We start from the raw sequence: 17,647 nt of genomic DNA, 5'->3' as shown, positions 1-17,647 counted from the left end.
TGGCAGATGTCTAGAGACCTAATTACAGTTAATAGCAAGAAGAACTTTTAATCTAAATATTTTTCAATATATAAAGTGCAATTTGGGGTCAAAATAAACAGTTTATATTGAAAAAAACCCCACGCACCACAGGTAGCCAGTTCCTTTTAAAACAAAACAGGATTCCCAAGCTTCTCATGTTAAAATTGGGGAAAATAATTTGGATTTACTTGTGCTGCAGAGGAGAGAGAAGGCGGGTGGGTGAGTTTGCAGTTGGGGTGCGACGCTGGGAGTCCAGTGAGGGGCTTTCTGTTTCTGCCTTTGGAGTTTGGTTCCTCTGCAATGCTCTATAAATCACACAGTTTTCTAAAAGCGCCGCCTCAATTTAAAAATGAAAATTGCAGGGCTCTAGTTTTGAAGAGGTGCTTGAAGCTTAGATCCGCTGGGCTTGTACCAGTACTGGGGGGAACTGCTGGTGGGCGACGGCGCTTTCGCTGAAGATCTACCTGTAAATCTAACAGAGCATCAGCGACTGCTGCTGAGAGGAAGCTTGTGAATGACTGGTAACATAACGTGCTGATAAACACGGATAAAGCTGCAAATTTTCTTGGAATACCTACTGTATTTTTTTTTTTTTAATGTCTTTGAGAACTCTGATTCTTAATTTTCTGCTCTTTTAAGCCAATTTTCTAAGGGCTTACTCCAGTGATTTACTCCAGTGCAAACCAGGTTCCTAGCAGTATGAAAGGATCTTTGTGTGCCCGATGGTTTCCTCTGTACCCTAGAACTAGGCAGTCGCTTTGGTGCTTCTCTCGGAACCAGCAATAATTTTGGGCGATGGCGTTTCATCGAAGTGGTGTGTGGCTCTGGCTGCTGAACTGCGGTGGCCCCGCTCCAGCTTCTTCCCTGCGCTGCCTTGCACCCTGCCCCAACGGGGAACGCTGTTTACTTTCTGCTCTGTGGTAAATGGATGTCACTTCCTTGATTAAAATGCTGGGGCGCAGCCAAATTCCCTTCCTTTCGGGCTCGCACGCTGGGAGCAGCAGAGCACCTCGTAAGCGCTCGCGCTGGTGAATCCGGTTGTGTGCCACGGTCCTGGGTCTGGGTGAGTTGGGATGTGCTGGAGATGCACAGCTGCCTTCTGAAACGCCTGGTGCCCACACGTAGAGGGTTTTGAAGGAGTCTCCGAGGTGGAGAAGCACAGCTGGAGCTGCGTCGTGCTGTATTGAAGAGGGTCTGAAGATGGGTTACCAGAAGGCACAAGCTGAACGGCCAATGGTCTACTGTCCACGTGTGATGGGGAAGGTCTAGAGAGCACAGGGGCATGGGGTGCTGGTATCAGCCTGCTCTGTCCATCGGAAGCAGCCAGTGGATGTGAGTCTGTGGACACAGCTGGAGTGGAGCTGGTAGCCCTGACGTGCCTTGTGAGCACGGACGCTCCGGGACGCACAGAAGGCCAACGGAGACGCCATAGAAACCAACCTGGACACGTGGGGTTCTGAGTACACAGATTGACTGGAGTACTCCTTCTGCTGCCTTCAGAGCTGGCCAGAGCCCCACCTGAAATGTTTTAGACTGACATCCAAGTTGCAGATCAGACTGGTGAGCAATCGTATGTTTGTCTTTCTAAAGATTATTGGTATTGCATACTTAGCTGGTCAGAGATGTGAAGTGTCTCCAGAGGTTTTGAAGGCACAGAACAAAACAGGAAAATGTCTCCTCCCTCCAAACAAAATTTCAGCCTCTCTTCCCCATGAACACTCATGTTTCCAGCTGTGATACAACGCTGATATTTATTTACTTATTTTTTCAAGATGTGTGTGCTGTCATGCTGTCGCCATGTGAACTAGTACCTTTACTCATGAACACATTTTTTTCTATCCCCCAGGTAAAAATCTTATCTGTTCAATCCAGTTGTTGTATACAGCAAATTAGATTTACGTGCTTTGTGACCAGCTAGGGCTGGTCCCTGCTCTTCGTTTTCTTATGCTTTGTACTGCTTAAGACACCACCCCTGCAAATGTCACCCTCAGACTGGCAACCTGCCTCCTTCCCTTGTGCCTCCTGCAAATGGCTAATTTGCTGACTTTTCCACCTGTCCCAACATATGGTTGCTCCCATTTATCATAATTCGGGTCCGTGTGCCTGTGACACGGGCTGATAAAAATAATACTTCATGCATAAATGTCATTTGAGCAGATTATTTGATAGCTCTGTTACCAAGTAAATACTAATTTTTGACCAAGCAAGCTCCGAATTCAGTTTGTAAGTGGTAGGTTATTAGTGAAATTAATTTTAGCAAGGTATTTCTTATCAGTGCAGGTTTACTGAAAAAAACGAGTACATTGTAACAATGAGCAACTGTACAAAGCTATTAATGAGGAACCAAGATGGTTAACTCATTAAATATTTTAATCATTGCCAAGCAACATTCATGGAAGTGGGATCTGAGAAATTTTACAGGGGATACAGCATGCAATAATAATGCAAAACCAACAATTTTAAATGTACTTTACCAAGACATCGATATTTTAAAGCCACACTGCCCCGTTCTGGCTGTCTGAATAGATTTCAGTGACCTTCAAGCTACAAGACATGGCAGAACCTACTGCTTTTGTGAACAGCATTAGTTCCAGTCTTGGTGTGTTGCCTTGAATGTTGTGTCTTACCAATTACTGTGGTTTTGATGTTGTGGAGGCCACTCAGTGGATAACAGGCTGGATGTACATTGGTGTATAGTATCTGTACTGGAAGCACGCAGACCTTACTGGATTCTGTTACCAGTTACCTGGAGTTTGGCAAAGAGTGTGGGGAAGGGGGAGAGGGAAGACTGAGAGACTCTGCATTAATCTCCTGGACACTGCTGAGAAACGGGAGACAGTTCAGGATCATGGGGGGGTTCTGAAGGGTAGGAAGCAGATAGTCAAGGAGCTTGGCCTCTTGATGAATGAGATGGAAAGAGGAGCTTGATTGTTCAGGAAGCTGATAGAAAAGCAGCTCATTGTGGTGAGCAGTCATCTTCTAAATTAGGAGATGTGAGGGCAGCTGATAGAGCTAATAAGCAAACTTGATCATAGGAAAGCATGCCCTAGCAAAGCTGCTGTTTGTCTTCCATCTCCCTCCCTTTTTGGCACCCTCCTCTATTCGCAGTAGCCTCAAGGGTCATCAGTCCTGGTGTTCCAGTGGTTAAAGGCCTCCGAGGAGGAGGAGGAGGAGGAGGACTTGTTGCTGTGGCTTCTCCTCTTGTGGGAGCAAAATCAGCTGCCTGTGGGAGCTCGGTTCCTTTTGATCCCTTAACTCAAGTGTCTCGTTGGTGCTACTGCATTCCAGCCCCTGAATTCCTGAGCAGTCAGGAAAAGAAGCCAGACACAGTCATCAAGAGCTTTATTATACAGAACTGAAAGCTCAATGTCTCCGAGATGTACTTTTCACTTGTTCTAGTCCCTTATTGTTTGCCCTCTTAGGAAAGTAAAGGGAAATTTTATATTCTAACATAAACCACTGTTTTCCTATACAGCCTAAGTCTACCCTTTGATAGAAATCCACAAAGCATGTGTAACAAATCCTCTGTGTAGACAGTGATCTCTGATACTCCAGCCAGTAAGTTTATGGCATTAATATTGCACGTATAGTGGGAACCTGAGTTCAAACACATTTTTTAAATGAAGATGGAAAGTGTAAAAATCCAGGTGTGCATTATGAATACTATCTTCAACGGTGTATGGGAGGAAAACTTTGACATCACTGGTATTTCCTCCGGAATTAAATCCTGCTTGCAAATCTATACAAAACTAATGGTGATGTATAGAACATGTTGATGAACAGGTGGTGAAATGATTTTCATTCTTCTGTTTAAAATCGGTGAAGAGAGTCACAGCAGTCACAGCTTCATACTGGAAAAAAAATAAAATAGCAGTCAGAGCGTGGTAGAGCGTTCACACTGCTTTGCCCACAGACCATGGCAAATAACTTCCTGCCTTGTCCAATATTTATTTCCTTTCTTCTGGCTTTTCCTTAAAGAAGCTCAAGAAAGAAGATAGAACAACCTCCCCTTCCCAAGAACAAGCCCAGCATGGTGATTACTACGTGGGTGGATGTGTTTGCAGGTCCAGAGTAGGGTGTTTAATCTTGGAATCTCCACCCTTGGTGAAGCTCCTTCTCCCTTTGCTCTTGCAGATGCTCGAAGCACAACACGCAGTTAGGGTGCAGGGCAGGTACTTTTTGGCTGCCTGAAGTCATCTGCTGAGCCCCTGCCATACAGATTTCAGTTGCCCAAAAACACGCTCAGCTGTGTAGTTAAAACAGTTATTTTCTGTGGCTTCCATTGACCTGTATGAGCATCATGTCCAAGAATAATGAAGACTGTGGATATCAGCAATGCCTGTGACGTTAGTCACGCCAGTAAGTCAACATTTTTTATTCAAGAAGTTGCTTGGGAATTCCTGAAATCCACGGTGTTGCTAACTTTTTGAAATCTACATGTTAATACTAGTCAATACTGGAAGTCTTTACCAAGCCCTGAAGCACAACCAAGAAGTAGCTCTTTCTGCTGGTTAATTTTGTGGCTGAGCATTTATTTGTTGCATCAGTGTAATTGAGGAGCTCCCTGCACATAAACCAGCCCTTCATCTGCAAAGGATTGCCCGGCCTTACCCAGGGCAGCACGTTCTAGCTGTGCTGCTCAACCTCTGTCACATCTGTACCAACAGCCCGTCTGTTAAAGCACCGCTTTCAGAAATTACCAATTTCTGGATGGTGCTGACCACGTTCCTCTGAATGGGTAATAAAACAACTAAGGGGATAGTTAGGCTGTAGCAAACATTGTGGAGATATCTAGGAAACTGCCATCCTGAAATTTTGCTGTGAAATTCTGCTTGCAAGTTCCAGTCCTTGCCCACCGGCAGCGCTTATTTCCTTGGTCTAAAACTGATGCTGTGCAGAGCAAAGGAAAAATCCCTCTTGAAGCAGCTGCTGAATCTTACCTGCGTTTTTTCTTGTCATCTTAGTGCGGCTGTAGGCGGATACAGAGAGGTTTTAGCATCTTCAGCCTCAGTCCAACCTGCTTGGCCACACGGCTGCCAGTTGGCAAAGCTTTGCCATGTAGCATCTGTTGCATGATCCAGGTATCACAAGTGTAATTCTTGCTTTTCAGCCACTGCTCTCCTGAGGAATTGGGAAATGGTCGCAGATAGCTAGAAAATTAGTTGGGGCAATGTTGTCTGTGTTGTAGGAATGGCTGTTGTGGTTCCATGTGCTCCTGTCTCTTAGAGATGGGGGGTATCTTTGGAAAAACGTTACGGATAAGAAGCCAGTCCTGGTTATTAGTTGTTTGTTTATGGATGTTTCCCTTCCCTGCTTTTGTAGATGAGCAGGATTAAGATTCTTCTAAAGCAACATCTGAGCCTCTTGTCAATCGTTTCATTTCCTGGCAATTACACAACTCCAGCTGAATGCCGAGTTCTGTCTTATTTTATCCCGGTTTGTGTACTCCCTTGTGTTTTTCTTCCCAGTGTTTGACACGTTGCAACGTTCCAGAGTGAATTAGAGGGCTGTCTTTTTTTTTAGGAAAACAAAGTTTTGGGGGCAGGCAGTAGCATTTGTGTATTCTGTTATTGTGGGTGGCCTTCGGTTCGCAGGGGTCCTTGAAATGGGGAGAAAAGTGACTATGGACAGAGTTTTCCAGCGCGGTGGAGGCTGCGAATACTGGGTTCACTGTGCAGCTTTCGTGGTGTTTAGATCTGCAGTTCCTAGGAACAAACGAAACCTCCAAACAGCATAGTTTAAAATAGAAATTCAGTATTTTTGCAATAGAAAGGATGTGTTCACTTCTGAGGGGGACCAATACCTTGAAAATTAAGGTGCAGAAAGAAAAATTTCATTGTTTTATGTGTGATACCTAAAGCAAATGTTTTGATGGCAGTGCAGAGCTAATACAAACGGGTGATACATTATTTCTGTGCATGGAACGCTTGTCTCTGTGTATTTATTAAGTGATAATTACCCTGCTTATGCAAGATGAGTTCTGTGGCATGTGGAACACATTGTTAGGCACTGCAGTTATGCCATTAATGTTTTCAGGCTTCACATCCCTGTGTGTCAGTAAGAACTTGCACTGGTTTTCATTAATTCTTGCTTGTGCTTATAAATAATAACAACTGTGTTTAGGCTTATTGTCTTCTGACACCAGGTTTTGTGCACAGGGATGTAACATGAATCAAAGTTCTTGGTGGCCTAAAGGATCTCGTTGTTTCACAGAGTGATGACTCTCCCAAGTGTTTTCTGTGCAGAGCACACACATCCTGCCGAGGTAGTTTTGTGTCCGAGCTCCTGGGGAAGCAGAGCAGCCTGATTTTTTTGTGGCTGAGAATTGCTTCAAATGGATGGTCACCGTTTGGAAGCACCTCCAGAATTTCACGTCAGGACTCAGTGAGGGGATTGTAGGGTGTGGAGAACATGTTGATGCTGCTTTAGTCCTGTGATTTTCAGTGTTGGAAAGAATCAGCAATCAATGTCTTTGATATCATAGATATTTGTACTAATAACCTTGTGCCCCGTGTCTCTGTGCCGTACCTTTGGTCACCCCTGTCCTCTCAGCAGCCGGCTGCTGCTCCTTTTTGCCTCTTATTATTTGTTATTAGAGATGTAGTTACCAGTCTCAGTGCAATTTACAGCATTGTGCTCATCAGTTCCACTAAGAATTGTTTATCATGTCATGAATCTGTAGATTTTCACTTACACATTCAAATCTGCTGAGCCTGCAGGGGAGAGGTCATCGGTAAGCTCCCCATTGTGGGTTCTGAAAGGCCTATGTCCTCTGCAGTGACAGCAGGGACTTTGACGAGCCAAATCCAGCTGGATTTTGAAAGGATTAAAGGTGCCACTAAAGCTACAGATACTGGAACAGCACCAAACTGCACAAGCTTCCCAATTCAAATACATCAACCCAAAAGACTTAACAGAGCTTAAAACAAAACCAAACCCAACAGAAGAGTATGTTAGTATATGGTACCAAATAACCTTTAGGACTCATACCAGCCCCTTTCCCTTGGGAATCCGGAGTTTTCCAGTGGCAATACTGCCTGAGGCAAAAGAGATGAAGTGGCTGCGTGGCTGAGAGATGTTTTATTTCCAGAAGTTTATAAAATTGAGCAGCTGCTGAACGCTTATCGGTGATGCATCTGATTTTTAAGACATAAAAGAAACATAGTCCAGGAACTCCAGTGTGAATGCAGAACTGCAGAGGAGGCAATTTGTATTCTGTTTACCAGTAAGTGATGACACATGGTGTACGCGCTAGAAACTGAATGCCCAGACGAATTCCCATTTCTTTGTAAACTCCCCCAAGCAAGTTTATAGCAGCGTGTTTCTGAAATCCTGCTGCATGGGTGGTCTTAGGAGACTCCAAAACTGTGCATTTTGCACTGAACTGATAGGATTTTAGGTAAGTGTATATATATCATCATTTGGCTTGCAAAAAACCCCGAACCAAACAAGTGATTATGTATGTCAGATGCAGTTGTTTTCCCAAGTAGGTTACCAGAAGATAGTATTTGATTTTTTGTACATTCCTGACATTTACTCGCTGTATAATGATTTAGCCTTGTAATGCTGCAAATTCAGTTGAGAACTGGCATATGTTTAATCAGTGGCTCCACTGATTATTTTATCTTTTTAGATTTATGGCTGTAAATCTGTAAAGAGATTTAGAATAAAATTAGAGAATAGCCATCTATGATTTTGCTGCTGATTTTATTTAAGTAATGTATGAGACGTGATTTGAGCTTCTGTTTGCTTTTTCTGATGCACAAAAAAAAGGAAGTGTATTACAGTTTACATGGGATAGAGACAGCCTGTTACAGCAAGCATGATCGTTGAGTCTCACACAGCCAAGCGGAACAGAAATCTTATAATATTTTTGCTGTAATCTCTCAACTCTAAGAAATTCCAGTGATGACTATCCTGAACTTTATTTGTTCTCTCTCACAAAAGGCATGCTGTGCTGGGCTGGGGATGTGGTTTCTGCATGTGCAGAAGTAAGTTAGAGGAAAGATCAAAACTTACAGTGTCAGAAGTGACTTGCTGGTGGGAAATTTAAATATGCATTTTATGCTTTGTTCTCACTTTAGCTGAGGGATTGTTTCCCGTGTCGTTTCTAATGTGTCTCTTCCATTTCCAGTGACTATGTGGGCAAGCTGCTGTAATTGGTTTTGTCTGGATGGCTCACCTGAAGAGATGCAGCCTCAGCCGCAGCAGGGACCTGGAGCCCAAGCTTATTCCAACCCCGGGTACAGCTCCTTCCCCTCTCCCACCGCCGCGGAGCAGAGCTGCAAAGCCTGCGGCCTGCGCTTCGACAGCTCCGCCAGGAAGGTGAGTCCCAAACCTCTTCTGCACCCCTGACTTAGGGCACTCTTCATCTGACTTCCATTTAATGACAAAGAGCCAATTTGAAGAGAAATTGGTACACCTTAGAGGCCTCTGAGGACGTTCCATGTGGGAGCAGACAGCTTGCCTTTGCTTCTGTGCCTTTAGTCATTCTTTCCCAATTAGCAGATGTAGTTAAAGATGACTGGAAATGTGGTAGTTAACCTTCAGGAGACTTGGCTTTCCCAGGCACTGAAAGAAGAATGCCAAACTACTTATAATCATTTAAAGGAGCATTAACTTGAACACGAGTTTTTTAAAATTTGTTATTTAAAAACACTAATGTCCTTTTTTTTTTAAAAAAAAAGAGGCAAGAAGTTTAGTAATCTGTGCTTTCAATAGAGGAAGATCTACATATCTCTTTTCCAAACTGCTGTTGCTCAAATTAAAAAGCCCATGTAAGTTTATTGAGGGTGTGTGGTGAATTGCTGAAGCTCAGTGCCAAAAAAAAAGAAAAAAAAACTAAATCCAGTTTATCTTCCTTGTAAAATTCATTTGTGAGCATATAGATGTCAAAATAATTGTTGCCACAAGATTTTTAATTAGACAGCAAGCCCTGTCTGCAGCATTTTTTGGGCATGGTGGTTCCTCTAATGCTGCTTGAAAAATGTTTTAGTGGGGGAAGTTGCTCAGAGTCCAAACTCTGTGGCTGAAGTGTCTTATATATAGTATGTTACTGAACTTAATAATGTGAGAACTTAAAAATTACACTGAGTTTTGGCCACACCCCTTTTAGATTATATGGGGAAACTAATAAATTGGTCTTTCTTGCACCATTTTATTCATGCATGCTGGCACGTCTCTGAAAAATGATAAGTTTTGGCAGAGCTGTTGCTGTCTACTCACAAAATGGATGTTTATACATTTTTGCACTGAGAAGTGTTATTGCTCCAGAAATCACTACAAACTTAAATTTTGGTGATGTGTTTTGGGCTTGGGTATATATGTGAATATATTTTGGGTACATGAGTATGCTTGGACTTTATCTGACAGTAGGCAGGTTCTGAGAGAGGTGGGAATGGTGCAGTTGCTGCACGTGACTCCAGGTAGTGTTTGCTTTAACAGTGTCCTCATTAACATAATGTATCTTCTCAAACACTTGTGGAAAGAATTATTCTGAATCCAGTGCTTATTCCTCTGCACAGTAGCGAATAGTGGATGTAGATGATTCTGCTTTTGAAATGAAAACAATTTGTGCAGTTAAGTCTGGATTAGAGAGTAGCACTTCTAGAATCATGGTCCCATTTTTCCTGGTATCTTCTAAAATATCTGTTCTAATATAAGCTCTCTTTAAAGCAGTCTCTAGTATAAGAGTCATCAGTACCGCTCCAAATATGTAAAAATATACCAATGGGGACTAGCTAAAGCTCTGCTGGGCAAATTGTAGAGGATCTACTGAAGCAATTTAAGATGTTTCTGCCCCCCCAGATTCCCTGTTTTTCTGCTGGATTTGGCTGTCGGTGTAAGTGGGGCAGCAGAGTACAATGTGTGCTTGTCTCAGCTGCTCCCATTCAGCACAGACTATCAATGAAAATGAGTTTGAGGCTTCTATTCCACATTGTGAAGGGGGGGGCTCCTAAACCTTCCTTCCACCATCCTTCTGCCACCACAACTACAGAACAGGGATATCTGGGACCAGCTTCTCAGCTAGATGGCTACAGGTGGCAAAGGTCTGCAAGAGCTCATCCATCAGCCCTTGCTCTACAGAAGAGAGCTGGATATGTAATTCATAAAACACTGACATGTTTGTATGCCATGTTAATTCTTTAATTCTGTCAATACAGACCAAGAAGTGTATGAAATCTCACCTTCCTGCAATGAGAGCAGGGAAAACTCTGCATTCTCTCCTTTGAACTCTAGTGTCTACTTAACGTTTATGCTGAAATACAATAGATAAAAATTAATTCCTTCCACATTGGTGACTGTAAAGATAACCCAGATTGCTTTAAAAATACCCCAAATCAACCAACCAACAAACAAAACTCCAAAAAGCATAATGGTGGCATCTTAAGTACTTGGTGTTGTATTTTAATTTTCATATGACATGGCACCTACTGAAAGGATTAGGGTAGGGGACATTTGAATGGAGCATGTACTTAGAAGATGCTTTTAGATAACTATTGGAGCATCTTTAAAGGATGTAAAATTTAATTATGGTAGCAAAAACCTCTGAGTATTTTTTATGTTTTCACTCTCTTGCATGACTTTTTGATCTTGGTTTTCTGCAGCAAACTGATTCCACAAAATCTTTTTGATTTAAAACAAGTATTCTTCTTTTCCCTCTCTGCTGCTAGAAGCTATGGCAGGCTTTCTTGGTGGATATGTCAGATTGTTATTCCTTCCTCCCCCGTTTTCTGATGTCAGTGCCTTAAGTTGGCTGACATTTTCAGGAGGATGCTTTTCTTTGCATACTTGCAGAAAAAGCTCCTGGCAAGATTGAGCGTAAGATGAAAAAAAACCCACCACCCAACCCGAGCAACAGTAGCTGTAGTGAAAGCTTGAATGTTGGCATTTCTTCATTTTATCCTGCAGACAGAGAAGAGCCAAGTGTATCAAAGGCCCATCCTGGTATCTCTGGGAGACTAGATGTTAGAGCAAACAACCGGGAACAGCTTCCATTCTGGGCAGGCTTCTGATTTAAAGTATTTCACTTCTGTTTGACCATCCTGTGATTGTGCTACCAGCTCGTAAACATCCTTCAAAAATGGTCTGACCTTTTAGTAACAGGTTTTAATCTACAACGAATCGTTCTGAAGAGACTGGTGTCTTCAAGCATTGCCCTTTCAGTTCAGAGTTCAATGAATATATTGAAGCTGTAAAAAGCTGCTTAATACTGAGATTTGGCAAGCAGCTTCTGTGCATGTTCAAATACTTGATGCTCAGATACAGGCTGGGGGGATTTTTTTTTTTTCCCCTGATGAATCTTAGTGGGGAACTGATAAGCCAGAGACATGTCTGGTTTTATTTTGACTTCTGAAATGTATCATTTGATAACTGAGGCAGACTCGTGTTATTACTGTTGATTGCTTGCAAAAAAAAAACCCAAACATGTTGGATAATGCAGCCCTTGTGCTGCGGTGGCTTACGTGGTGTCTAAACACAAGTGCTTAAGTAGGGGCTTTCTGGCTGGAAGGTCCTTGGCCGTAGAGTGATTCCCTTTGGAGCCTGTTTGGCAATCGGTGGACCACGGGGGTGGGGGCTTTCCCCTGCCAGAGAAAAGCAGGGATGGTTGGGTTTGGGGTGGTTTGTTTTCCCTTCAGTTCTTCTGGCTGCTCCCCCATCAGAGATGGGTGGTTGAGAGGTGCAGTGTTGTCAGTGGGGTTCTTTTCCATTCTTCCCCGGCTCCAGACACACACACACAACCAGTAATTCCTGTCCCTGCCCTGAAAATCTCTGGATTGCTCCTGCAGTGCTAGGGTCAAAAAAAGTCAGTTACATACTAATGTTTTTTATAATGACCAAGTTAAGGAAAACTTCTCAAAACGGGATGGCATGTGGAAATTGCCCTTCCTTTCTTGCTCTGTGATGATGAAAGTCACTTTTACTTGGAAGGCCCCCAAAAAGCAATTTTGAGATGAGGTTTCAAGTTTGCATGACCAGCGATTCTGTCTGTGGTAGAAATTTTCATTTCTTAAAATGCTTAGGCAGGAAATGGGGATTCTTTCCACTAACTGTCATTATAAGTCTATTACAGGGTCTAAATGAGGAGTCTATGAGGAGTCTGTCGGTTATAATTGTAAGGGGGTGCGTGGGGCGGGGGGGCTGCCGGGCTGCAAAGGGGATCAGAAGGAGCTGATGTAAGCAAGTAGTGTATTTACACCTTTTAAAACATGAGAAACATCTGCTTTCTTTGAACTGTGGAGTGAAAAATGTTCTTTAATCACTAGGAGCAATTAATGAAACAGGGTTTTTTGTCTCTGAGTTTTGTTATTTGTTGCTTCTCCAACTCTGCGTGTTTTTTTTTTTTTTTCCTTGCATAGCTCTGAAGGGTCAGGATGTCAGGATTTCATAGAGATGCTTGTCTTCTCAGAGACTGTGAATTAGCATTTTTAACCAGCACTAAAACCAGTTCTTTCTTCCCTCAGGACTTTTTAAAAGGCGCATAATGCGGCTGTTCTGCTTCTATTCCTATTGGAAAATGTAGAATTTGACTTTCCAAAGTGTTGAACAGTCAAGTTTCTGCAGAAGCCAACATGGACTGTGAGTGCTTGGAACTTCTGAAAATCGAGCCCTGAGTGACGAGATCAGAACAATGTAAAATATAAACATTAAACAACAGAATTTAATCTGTAAAGTTTTGAAACATCTGGGGCCTAATATTTCCAAAACTTCCAACACTTTCTGTCTAGCACTGAACTGGCACACAGTGTGCATATTATTTTCAAAATAAGCTGGCTATTTTTGTTGCATAAATAAATGTTGGATTCTCTGAAGTCTGTCAGACACTGCAAGCCTTGCTGTTTCCTTTTCCTCTTCTGGTGAGAAAAAGATTGATTTAGTAATTGCTGCAAATTGTAAGGAAAAAAATAAGGTGGGGAGGGGGATCACTCATAACAAGTATTAAATCTGAAATAGAGAAGTGGTTTTAAGTAGAGCTTTCCTAATGCACAGAGCAATATTTCATTGTTTTATAGAGCAATGCACAGCCAGCTGTAATTTACTTGAAAGTCTGCTGCCTCATGGGTATCTCCTGATCTCATCTGTGGCTTAGACTGGATGAACAGGTCTGGAATATGGTGCAGAAAACTCCTGTCATTTGAGGGAATTGTTTAAAAATACAGTATTTCATTCTGAATAAATGGAGCGTAAATAGTGCTTTTTGAGAACTATGAAGATTGTAATGATCTGCTCATGGGAGCAATCCTTTTCCTCATCTAGGAACGTGAGTAACATACCTGGCACTTTTAAATAAATTAGATTTTGTATGGTTTAACAGAGGCTATCGCTTACTTTGGCTTCCAGATGGTAGGGGAGCACTGCCTGCGGTCGTTGGGCACCTCTGTCGCGGGTCACAGAGGTCACAGTTTGATTCTGTTCCCTTCTCTTTACCAGCACATCTGCTTGGACTGTAAGAAGAATTTTTGTACGTCCTGCTCAAGCCAACCTGAGGGGGGTCCCCTCCTCTGCCATCTCTGCCAGCGCTTCCGAGCCACAGCTTTTCAGCGGGAGGAGTTGATAAAGATGAAGGTGAAGGATCTACGAGACTATTTGGCACTCCATGAGATTTCCACAGAGTTGTGTCGTGAAAAGGAGGACCTGGTATTTCTGATTCTTGGCCGGCAGCCTGTAATTACCCAGGAGGATCAGATAAGAACAAATCCATTTAATACTAGTGCCTCTGGACAGCAAGACTTTGTGATTCTCCCACCAACCAGCACAGCATCTACCTCACATGATGCGTCTCCCGTGTCTGCAGATCCCATCTCAAGTTCCCTCGCTCAGGAACGCCAACAGGTACAGCCTCTAGCCAGAAGCATCTTCTGCAAACTCATTCATCTCTGGTTTTGGATTAACTACTAAGGTGTTGCGTGAGATTTTCCAAGTAGATAATGTGCCAAAAAAAATTGACATTAAAGATGCCTGCTTAAAAAGCAAGGAGGGCTTCTGTTTAGAACAGATGACAAAATACTTCAGTTGCATTTTATACGTGCTCTTCTCAGGGTTTGGAGTGAGGACCTCACACTTTCCTACAGGATAATTAGGAAAATGAGTTAATTTACACTGCCTTGCTGCTGCACCAACTTTGATGTACCATTCCTTTTCTGCATTAGTGGAATTTAATTTGGTGGGCAGTGCTGGGTGTACTGAACACTCACTCTGAGAAAAACGTAGCTATTTTGAGATGTGTTTTCTCTGGTGCTCTGCTCCACGCTTGCCATTGCCACTGGATACTCCTGTGATGGGTTCCTTTGGTACTTGTTCCTTTGGTACTTTATGTCTGTGTTGGGCACAGATCTGTCTTGCGTGTTGGTGTCGACAACTCTCTGACAATTCTGTGTAGGTGTTAGATGAAATGGTTATTATTATTCTCTAATTCATGTGCGAGACAGCAAGCACAATTTAAAATAATCATGGATTTGAAACTCCTGGGGAAGATAATTATAAGATGGGTGAGAGTTTTGGTATCTCCTGCACCAAGATGAATAGAAGACAAAACCCAAGTCTGTTGTTAGTCTTCAGTTCATGATGAACCTTGCAGTTCTGATGAACCTTGTCAGGGGCATTTAAGTTTAGTTATTTTTTATTGACTTTGCTTTGTTTGTCTTTCTGCTATCTGGTATGGGAAGTTTACTCAGTGTTTGACATCTGCTCCTAGTTCTATTACTGTTATTAGGTATATTTGGTTTCCTGCAGACCAGGGCTGTGAAAGTGTGTGTACCTTCTGCTTCCTCAGCAGATACATCCAGTACAAAAGAAGAGTTTTCCTGGGAGGATATTTTTTACAAATCATTAAAGGGCCTTTTCATTCTCAGATTTTCTGATTATTGCCATCTCAGTTTTTACCAGCATGTTCAGCTCTGTCATCTTCCCGTGCTGCCCCATGGTACATTTCAGCTTCTTGTCTCGACTTGCATGAGATCCTGCTACAGTTCAGGCTCTTTCATCATTATTGTTAGTCTTTTGCTTTGTAAATATTAAACAAGTCACCACTTAGATAAGTAGGATGGTAACATTACAGTCTCCTTTGTCAGCAGGGAAAGCACAGAGGGGAAGGGTAGCTGCTGAGGGTGAGTCAGCTAGAATTACACTGCAGTTCCTTTCATTTTATTAAGTGCTCAAAGCAGCTGCCCCTTCTTATTCTCCAGCTTTGTTGCTGCTGGTCCTTCATTTAGCATCTCCCATTTGTCCACTCCAGAACCCACCTGAGGAGGTGTTTCTGTGTGGTTCCTTCAAAGATGGGCCTGTAGCCTTTTTGAGCTGTGTTAAGAGTCTTACACAGAGCCTTGCACCAATACCCCATGTGCCATCAGAGCTGTGATTTCACACAATGTCACACATTGCAGCCACATCAGTGAAGGATTCCATATATACATGTGTGTGTATAAATTCGGTCTCCACATGATCCAGCCTCACAAGAACACCACGTGGCATCTTGCTGTACCAGTTCCCTATCAGAGTTTAAATAAAGCGGGGCTTTAAAGGGTCAGAAGCTGCACTTCAGTTTCAAAAAAGTTTTATTTGTTTAAAGTTTATTTGGTTTTGTAAGTGCTGCACAGGAAATATCTTCTGCGAGCGTGCCTCGCTCTTACCTTGTGCTGCGGTTTGTCCTCCCCGTGGGCAGGGTTTGCAGTTACAGTAACCATCCAGCTGGTTTCCCTTTGGACACGCAGAGATAATGCTGGTGGTGAAAGCTTTATTTCCTCTTCTAGGCAAACGGTTACGTGCCTCCGAGCCAAGTCGGTATGACAGGAGATGAGAATGCAGCAGAAGCACCAACAGAGGAGGAGACACAGGTTTGTGTGTCCTGGAATTAGATGACAAGGGATACCAGGTTTTCTGGGCTGTATTTGGTAGCACAGAATCATGACTGCAGAGACATGGGTGGCTAAACAGTAATTCAGACTGACCACTGGCAGACCCACTCAGCCCCTTTCTTTGGCATCATCCTGTCCCCCACATATAGAAAGATCTGGTGTCATTTGGACACTATAATAATAGAAATTATTTATTTTGATCCTAGGACTTTTGTTTCTGATAGATGGAGGAATTCACAGAGTAATGCACATCCAAACATGAATTCCTGCTAGTGCACATGTTGAAAGTCGATTTAAATTGTAGTGCTAAGTGTTGAGGGCAAGAATCATTCCATCTGTGTTCCCTTTCAGTCTAGTGACTCAGAAGACAACCTGGTGCCGGGGAGGAAGGCTTCTCTCTCTGATATCACGAGCATCGGAGACATCAATGCGCTCTCTGTGCGACAGCTGAAGGAAATCCTCGCTCGCAACTTTGTCAACTACAAAGGCTGCTGTGAAAAGTGGGAGCTGCTGGAGAGAGTGACCCGTCTTTATAAAGAGAAAGACCTTCAACATCTAGGTAAGAAACTTAGCAAACGTTTTCCTGACTGTTTTCCAGCTTTTCCCTTTTTACAGACAGTGGCAGAAGGAAATAGGACTCCTCTTACATTTCTGTTTCTTGTAAGTGGGGAGAATGGAGGGAGTGTTTCTGTTTGAGGAGAGTGTAGCTCTGGAGAGTGAGTTCCCTGGAGCAGCAACAACTGAGAACTGTGTCCTTCACCTCGGGTCCGGGTGTAGCTGTGCCAGGTCGTGCTGGGCACTGCATCACCCACACAACAGCTGATGCGCGACTGTAGACGGATGACTGTCAGTGCTAGGGTGAGCTCTTATCTATTGACTCATGGCAGCTGGCAACGTGAGCAGGAAAATGCCCTGCCCTGGCAGGAAAATGCCAAAATGCCGGGCAATTCAGAGAGGGCTTGTGCTCAGTGACAGCAGCTGCCACGGCTGAAGAGTTGTGGGTGTCTGTGGTTTGACTCTTGATCACAAGCGTGTTCCCCCTGTGCACTACCTGCTCCTTCTGGGCCCACACAGGTGACTGATGAGGGGACAGCAGTGTGATAGAGGTGCAGAGAGAAATAGAGAGGTTTGTTTCTCAGTGTTGTCCAAAGTAGCATTGTTTTGTTAAACACATCTCTCTAAGCTTTGTCCTCTATGAAGGATAAAAGATTCAAGACAGTTGCTTTGGTTTTATATTCCTCTTTTAACAGAATTTATCCTTTTCTCTGAAGTACTGTTGCCTGGGCATGCACTCAACAATACTGGTGTAACACCAAAGAAACTGTCACAAGGGGCTATTGATGGTGTAGTTCTGGGAAGCCAACCACTGCATAGATTCCAACTGTCTTAAAAATTGAGAAATCACTTCAGATGGTGGCTTATCTCTGTGAAGCGTTAGCTGTTGGGGAAGTGCAGCAAAAATGGCAGTTCTTGCCAGTTGAACAGCTCATCCTGACCCGAGAAGCAGCTGGAACCTCTGCCTGAGCATCAGCAAAAAGCAGTTTGGGTTTAGTAATCTCCCTTCAGGGCTTTCATCCCCTGCTTCAGTATCGCTTGAGTGAAGTGGGTTTTTTTTCCAGCTTCTCTTATTCTCCCCAAATAATTTTCTTTTCTTATGTTGCAGTTTCTGACACTGACGATCAAACTGGTAAGTGACATTCTTAAACCTTGCTTCAGTCGCCTCGTTGCTGAGACTCTCAGTTGTATTTCTGTTTTCTGTGAGGCAGAAAATA

The 17,647-nt window shown here is 43.1% G+C and overlaps 1 protein-coding gene across 6 annotated transcripts in view; it reads left to right on the top strand.

Annotated features, from left to right (window-relative positions):
• Positions 1-17,647, top strand: part of RFFL (ring finger and FYVE-like domain containing E3 ubiquitin protein ligase) — a 31,275-nt gene that overhangs the window by 10,731 nt on the left and 2,897 nt on the right. For 2 of the 6 annotated variants that reach the window (XM_014953266.1, XM_014953263.1), the window contains exons 2-6: positions 8,156-8,346; positions 13,453-13,854; positions 15,771-15,854; positions 16,227-16,434; positions 17,539-17,562. In XM_014953266.1, the coding sequence (XP_014808752.1) occupies positions 8,161-8,346; positions 13,453-13,854; positions 15,771-15,854; positions 16,227-16,434; positions 17,539-17,562 (904 nt within the window). In that variant the 5' untranslated portion in view covers positions 8,156-8,160. Of the gene's footprint in view, positions 1-1,100; positions 1,582-1,845; positions 1,868-7,320; positions 7,421-8,155; positions 8,347-13,452; positions 13,855-15,770; positions 15,855-16,226; positions 16,435-17,538; positions 17,563-17,647 lie in introns of those variants that run through there. The other 4 variants (XM_014953264.1, XM_014953267.1, XM_014953265.1 and 1 more) reach the window with 4 other exon arrangements.

This window comes from Calidris pugnax, unplaced genomic scaffold (assembly GCF_001431845.1).
Source record: "Calidris pugnax isolate Ruff unplaced genomic scaffold, ASM143184v1 scaffold133, whole genome shotgun sequence".
NCBI lineage: Eukaryota > Metazoa > Chordata > Aves > Charadriiformes > Scolopacidae > Calidris > Calidris pugnax.
Note: the sequence above shows the minus strand (reverse complement) of the source record. Positions and strands in the feature narration are given on the sequence as shown.